General features: G+C 42.9%; 1 protein-coding gene across 1 annotated transcript in view; it reads right to left on the bottom strand.

Annotated features, from left to right (window-relative positions):
• Positions 1-23: 23 nt before the first annotated feature.
• Positions 24-8,047, bottom strand: part of LOC119168764 (glucose dehydrogenase [FAD, quinone]) — a 119,935-nt gene continuing 111,911 nt past the window's right edge. Inside the window, exon 11 of the mRNA XM_037420142.2 lies at positions 24-777. Within this exon, the coding sequence (XP_037276039.2) occupies positions 471-777 (307 nt within the window). The 3' untranslated portion in view covers positions 24-470. The remainder of the gene's footprint in view (positions 778-8,047) is intronic.

Raw genomic sequence — 8,047 nt, 5'->3', positions numbered from 1 at the left:
GAGGTGCGTGACACAGGACTGAATCCAATTGCTTACTCAACCTTTACCTAAGGAATGAAATGGAGCTTACGAGAATTCAAAGAGCCAGTGCATTTCTAGCTTAATAACTTTGCTTAGATACACAAGACTGGGTGAGCATAAACTGCTGTAATATATTGAACTTTCTTTCTAGCATGTTGGCGAGCCTAAAATACGAATCATACATTCAGGCCAGCTGATGACTGAGCTATAAAACATAACGAGACGGCACAATGAATAGAACAACTATTGCGCATCTCTCTGACGTTCAGCGAGACAGTGTGTAGATGTTGTGTGATGTGACGTAGTGAAAGTGACGTAATGCCTGACGAAATATCTTGAACCTTCTACTATATTTGTTGCGGCATTAGCGCAATCTCATGTCCCAGCTTCTATTCTGACACCAACGGTCCAAGCTGTCACGAAACTGTCACGAAGCTGTCACGAAGCTGTCACGAAACTGTCAAGCATGCGAGTAAGACGGTCGCTATCGCCCTGAGGAGCGGCCACGACGCTGCATGCAAGAGGCTCGAGGAAGCAGCGGCTGAATGGACTCCGTGTGGCACTTCCTTCGGCGAGCGTCCTCGGACGCGATAGTTGGCCCTCTGCGAGTCGGGTACCATGTTCCCGTTGTCTTCGAGGATCATGTCGGCCGCCTTTTCGGCCATCATAATGACCGGAGCGTTGAGGTGACCGGTGATCATCTCCGGGATGGCCGACGTGTCGACCACGCGAAGGTTGGTGACGCCGCCACGGACCCTGCACACAGAATGAAGATGCATGTCTTAGAGAACCAAAGCATTTGGACCATAGGCATCGATCCAGCCGCCCATGCCGGGACGCTAACGTGGGCTCTCGTCTATTCCGACTTACTTGTGGCCTGCGTGTTGATACCGATTCCACCATTTGCTTAGGGTACGTAGCCACATACAACTGCCCTTAATATGTCTGAATGAGGCACAAGTGATTCATAGTCTACATTGACACAGGGACAAAAAAATTATGCTTTAATTTTTTCAACGCGACTGAGCTGAGATGTCACGTGCAATGATATCTCTAGCGCGAAAATCCAAATGCACACACAAGCAACGAAAACATACACAAGGCATCAGTTGATGTCTATCGCAGTTTCTGTGTATGTGTTTCATAATTGTTTATGCGTCTGGTTTTACATGCTGCAAATATGATTGCAAGTGACTCAAACCTACAAGCCTACATCACTGTCTCGACTGAGCTATACAGGAAGCAGCATTTTGGACGTTGATAATCTAGTAATTCTGTATACGACTTCATTGTTCACCTTCGTAGTCCAACCTCCCTTATATATAAACAAACTGAGTGGTTAGGTCAATTTAGTTGAGAGCGTGCGTTGGATGTCTCATTTTTATTATTATCTGTTCACTTTGTTACAAATTTTCTTTTGCTCATTTGACCTCGCATAGCACGAAACAGGCCATCTCGCATATATACGAGGTGGTCTTTGACAGCGTCTTATTGAGCGAAAAGTTCCAATGGAAGCAATGAATCACAAGCTCGGCTCACACTGCAATCGAACTTAGTGAATCTGTGTGACAGATAAATCTTCTGCCGCGGTGCCATGGAGGTGCTCAATGGGTCTAGATACGATCGGACACGTTTTCTGGTCACCTTTTACGATTTCGATGAAATAAACTGTGTAAGAGCGGCAGTAATAAACTTTGTTTTGTGAAGAAGAATAGGTCGCCTGAAATATATATATGTGTATATATAAATTTCCGCTGGGGAAAATGCTATTCCAAAATTTTGTGATTTCTGGAGTATGAACGCGCGCAGCAACAAAAACGGCCCGCGTTTCGATTACATCATTTATTCACCTTCAATAAGAACTGGTAGGCAATGTTGTGAGACCAATATTTTCTCGCCTGTTGATAAGAATTAAAGAAAAAAATAACAAACGTGACAAATCGCACAAAACATCTGTATTAGAAAAATTTATTGCTGGAAACAATTTGAATTGACACTTTTTAAACTAGCCTCGTATTAGCGTTAATGCTAGCCGTGTTTTTAAGAATACCTGTCGCAGTTTCATCGGGCATGTTTTCAATGCATAGTTGGGAGTAACGTAAGCTGTTTACAAAAAACAGTGATGTTCGAAAATCTTTTGGTCGAAAAAGCAAGTTTTAATTTTTTTATATCCCTCTGATTGAAGTCAAGGATGCAACCTGTAGTATTGTAAGAAAAAATTCAGCAGATCCCACGCGCCTTCAGAAACGACATTAAGCGAAGCATGAGCTGAAAAGGTGACCGTGTTATAATTTTGTTTACAGAGAGGCACGTTATGAAATGACGCTGAATATATGTAGTAATGTAGCACGCACAGACATATGTCAAGCAGTATCAGATGCTTGTGTAACCAGTCCTTTGCACTTCCGTAATGATGCCAACAGAAACATGAGCAACACCACAAAGGATAAGCTGATATAAAGTGCTGGTGCTCACAATGGTTGTAGCCCTGCGCACAGCTACATAAATCCACTTCAGCGGATGGCACCTAACTACAAGTGACGTTGACTTCACGTGACATCACACGAATACATATGAATTTTTCAAAAAATTTGATATTCAGTGCTGCAACCATCAATAATGTTCCTGAGCATCAGGATTTATTTGAAAAGTAGTTCCGAGACCTCGTGTGGCTCTGTGGTAGAATACTAGATTGTAACGCAGAATGCTGGGGTTCTATTCTAGCTGGGATCTTGACATTTATTATCTGCATTACTAGGGTCACCGCTGCTGGTGTCATTTTAATGAACGCCTGCGTGGTAATATTACCCATGTCTCTTAGCACCGTTTCTGGGTAGATACTGTGTCCATCACCTGAGGCATATACCAGGATAGTAGTGCCACATACCTGCTCGCGGATATCTGCCGCTGTCTGCCGGAGAGTGTTTGACGATGTATGTAACAGGATTGTGACATGATTCATGTCTTGATGACCACGTCATGTTCGTCAAACCATCTTACCCTTCTTTAATCATTTTCGTTCATGCCAAGTTAAGGGGGTGACCATGAGAGCACCATGACGTAAGCGCATAGATAGATAGATAGATAGATAGATAGATAGATAGATAGATAGATAGATAGATAGATAGATAGATAGATAGATAGATAGATAGATAGATAGATAGATAGATAGATAGATAGATAGATAGATAGATAGATAGATAGATAGATAGATAGATAGATAGATAGATAGATAGATAGATAGATAGATAGATAGATAGATAGATAGATAGATAGATAGATAGATAGATAGATAGATAGATAGATAGATAGATAGATAGATAGATAGATAGATAGATTTATTCATTTATTCATTCATTCATTGACGCCAAAAGTGCGTGAAGAATGTGAAGAAACGTTTTGCATTTAAAACGATACATTATATTGGTTATTAACAACTTCAAACAACCAACATATGACGTTACTCTCGTGACCTCACCATTTGTTATGGGCTGAAAATTGGCTTTAAACTGTTCAAAGTAATTATGGGCAATGTAACTACAAATAAGCAACTCCAAAAGAACAAATGCGCAGCCAGTCTGCATTGCACAACCAGGTTTGTCTTACAATTAGCCGCGTGAAAAAGCCCGGCCACTCAATGCGACGGGCACCGACATCCCATAAGGGCCGCTTCGGCAGCGGACAAGCTTTGCTTGCGCGTCTGAACTTGCTCAGATAACAAATGAGATAGATCATGCATAACTGTTAAACCTAAACGCTGTTAGGTATGGGGGCGATTTTGTAAAATTAAATCTCTGCCACGAATTGAGCTTTAAAGAAAGCTTCCATCTAAAGAAAGTGGTAATTCATGCCCGCAATGCTCAGGGTTACCAGATACACGAACAGAGAAAGAGCCGCAAAATTAACCTAAGTAGTTAGAAGAGTAGCCAACCAGCAGCCATTATTCTATTTTCGAGCCAGGAAAAACGCCAAACACGATTTAAAGTCATTCTGACGCTTGAAAATGCAAATTGATACATCACAGCATTGTTGATCCTATTAAAAAAGTTCAGGCGACTTCCTGGAGGAGCCTTTAAGACTGAAGAAAATTGGTAGTAATACTGCACCGACAGTCAAGTGTACATAATCGACTTTCATTTTGCCAGCATGCCCGGCGGCACTGTTAATGTAGAGTGAGAAAAGTACTTCATATTTCGGTAGGAACGTGCCATGGTTTTTAATCATGTTAATGTAGAGCTTGTAACACCTTTTAGATCTAGTCCAGATTTGATCCTGATGATCGCAAGAAGTTCGTATGGCATTAGATTCCTTAAGTTGCTTTTGTAACAAACACAACACTCACTCCGCTTCTAGGTTACATTTGGAGGAAAAAAAACTTTTATTGCCCGTTTTCAATGTCATGCATAGGACTAGCACCCGATGCATCCGGCTAGCTTTATGTTTCGATGCAGAACTACAGTGTGGGCATGATCCAGAACTACAGTGTGGGCATTCTCAACTTCACGAAGGTGCCGTGCTTGCTGGTGAATATGACCTCAGCGAAATCAAATACGCCTCTTAGCAAACATTCATCGTATTCGGCCCCATAGCAAATGCCGCGATGTGCACTCTGCAACTAGAGTCACTGGGAAAACGATACCAGCTGGGCTTTTTACGTACAAATCTTTTTATTTGATTCTGTCACTGTTAACATGTGACGCTAGGATCAGCTTAGACGCATTCAAGTAAGAAACCCATCTAGTGCATCTTGCTCGCGCACAGTGATAAAAAGAGGCCATCCATTTACAAACAAATAGAACATAACAATCGACATGCCAGTTGACATGGCTGACATGTTGAGCAGCGTGGGCAGCTAGAATTTGTAGCAGAATAAAATTAATTGACTGCAAAAGCAGCAAGAGGCGTATGTTTCGCGTAAAGCTCCTATGAGCCGCACACATCCACGTAACGCCACCGTTTACCTAGTTTGGCACCGTCTGTACAACTCAGACTGTTAGCGCGTGAGGCGGATAGCGGCTAGAAAGCCTGAATGAGTAATCCCCGCCAGCTACGTTTTAGTGCTGCTTAACCTATATCACTTCCATTATAAAATATGAAAACCATGACAGCCGGAACACGTTTTGGGCACCCGCAATTTCTTTAGCCATACTGAGTAAAAAAAATTCGATTACACCGAAAAAATTGGCGCCGGCAGTGTAAATCAATATTTAGAGAACTTGTTCAGTTTGAAAACTCAGCGATTTTGTGTCACTCCGCAGGAGGTGGTGGTTGAACTGGCGCTGTTCTCGCAAAAGGCTCAGCCTATTGTGACAAAAGCGTCTTCAGCAACGTCAGCAATGAGAGCAGGATCGCGTGTATTTGGCTGCTGTTCGTCTGTGCCGGAGTGTTACAGAACGCACACTGAAGGGACTTTGCATGTCGTTGTGTTCTGGGTAGCGTGGATGTTTGTTTTTCTGCAATACAGTTTTGTGTGCTTGTGTACACAAGCGGCTACAGCACTAACAAGTGCCCTAGACACTTCTGGGCTCAACGTGATACGGATCCCCATGCTGCGTGGGATCGTGATCTTTATAAAAATAGCCCCATATCTGCATGTTTCACTGCAGATGTGGTGAAAAGACGATAGTCTTGCGGCTGAAGCAGTGAACAAAACGTTTATTTGATTTCCTGCTCAAGAAAAATTGTGAATGGTATTCTGGAGGTGCTGCGTCAGAGTGCCTTGATGCGTGCAGTGGAGGCGAACGAGCTCATCAAGTCACATCACACGTGAGACATGAGCGCTATCTGGCAGTTATATTGGAAAACAAAGCGCGTGGCGTGCGCGCCCGTCTCGGAGGCAATAAGGTGTAGAAAGCAAGACCACGGGCAGGTGCCACTACCGTGTTGTCTTAGAAAAGCGTTGGAGACGCTCTTTCGTGCGTAGCGTTGCATTGTCAGCACGGCATGATTAACGCTGCGGTCTTTCAAGTTACTTATGTATGCTTTTTTTAGTATAAGGATACACATAAAGAATATTGACGTGTTGTTATTATGCCTCAGATATGCGCGATAATTGCTTTTTAATTGAAAATTGCACAAGTTTAACACTGCGATTTGAGCAATATCGGTGGGTCCTGCCGATGGGGTTAGATTTTGATTGTTTGGGGTATCGTTTCGAAAGACAAACAGACAACTTCACAGACAGACAGACAGACAGACAGACAGACAGACAGACAGACAGACAGACAGACAGACAGACAGACAGACAGACAGACAGACAGACAGACAGACAGGCAGGCAGGCAGGCAGGCAGGCAGGCAGGCAGGCAGGCAGGCAGGCAGGCAGGCAGGCAGGAGACCAAAATGTTTGCGTCAAAGGTCCCCAAGAAAGATTATCGTCTTTACAAATCTGGTCTTTAAAAAAGACGGTTGGATAAATAGCGAATTTACGATGTGCATTTTTATATCGAGGACACCTTGAGAACCTACAACCGCGTTGTCGATGAAGAAAATGTCGACAGCGGTTGTGGTAAGAAGTAGAGTATTGTGCAAGAATGTGTGCCTGTGTTTTTGCGAACCTCCTGTGCTATCTTCGAAGCCGCAAAATAGATTCCAGATCGAGGGAGAATGGTCGAAGAAAAATGCTTGCAGCGTGCAAAATCAACACGTGGTCGTGAAAGCTGTGCCGATAAAGAGCGCTGCACTCACTTTGAGAGATATTGAAAGTGTTTGTAGCTATTTTAAGGTTTTAGCTTTTTTCTATGTTTTAGCTTCTAATGTTTGAGCCATTTTTTTTTACTTTCATCAGAGCTGTCAATGCTGCGAGTCGGCGCAGCATTGAAATCGTGCTTTCACACCTGACAATATTGTTCAAGCGCGTTGACGCACTGAATGTATGCCCAGGCTGCGAATGAGTATGCGCAGGCGTGCTAATATATTATGGAAAAGCAGCTACTGCGAAGAGTTTTTAGTCAATAAGGTGCATCATTAGTTTGAAGTATGTATATTTGTTTGTATATATATATATATATATATATATATATATATATATATATATATATATATATATATAGGCAGGCATGGTGGTTGAGTGGCCATAGCGTTGCATATAGTCAAGTAGATCCTCCGTGAGCGGTCACAACGTGGTTTATTTCGACGTTTCGGCCCAGAGTCTGGCCTTCATCAAGATCCTGATGAAGGCCAGACTCTAGGCCACAACGTCGAAATAAACCACGTTGTTACCGCTCACGGAGGATCTACATGACTACATATATATATATATATATATATATATATATATATATATATATATATATATATATATATATATATATATATATTGCGAGAGAGAGAAAATAAGCTGAATAAGCTGCACCACACGTGTGTGCTTATTTGCTGTGTGAGTTGCATTTAGAGCTGCAAAAGACATTTCAAGTCAATTGAATGTAAACCAACCATCCCGACTCCTAATGAAGCGTTTTTAGTGCTAAAAACTGTGGTCTTGCACGTTCTCCCTCGTCCGGTGGGTCAAGCGGTGCAGATCAAAAGAAGGTTGTGTTTTCTTGAAGGTATAGGGGCTTCAATCCCGCATTGATCATCCGTTAGAAGTTGGTGTGCCAAACTCTCGAACAAACCTCTACTTGAACTCGTTTGTCCCAACGACCAGCGTGCAGTGGAATCACCTTCCAGCCTCCATCGTCTCCATCAGCGACGCTGCGCACTTCAGGTCCACTGTCAGCAATCACTTTTTGTAACCACCCCACTGTTGTCTTTTCTCTTGATTGTTTAATATTGTACCCCTCCTCTCTGTAACGCCTTACGGCATTGAGGGTAAATAAATGAAATGAAATAAAATGAAATGTTGCGAGTTACGCTTAAAAGCTTAGCTTGGAAGAGGAGCTTGCTTGGACGTGCGCATGGCGTTTCTGGGTGACAATATTTCTGTATTGAAGCCTCTTAACGAGTCGGTGCATCATGTGTACGCCGAAGGCAACTTCGTTGGGCACGTTCCGTGGCCGGCACTGCATAGCGCTGCCCACGTCGATTGG

The sequence above is a fragment of the Rhipicephalus microplus genome, chromosome 3, assembly GCF_043290135.1.
Source record: "Rhipicephalus microplus isolate Deutch F79 chromosome 3, USDA_Rmic, whole genome shotgun sequence".
Lineage (NCBI taxonomy): Eukaryota > Metazoa > Arthropoda > Arachnida > Ixodida > Ixodidae > Rhipicephalus > Rhipicephalus microplus.
This window is presented reverse-complemented; position numbering and strand designations above follow the sequence as displayed.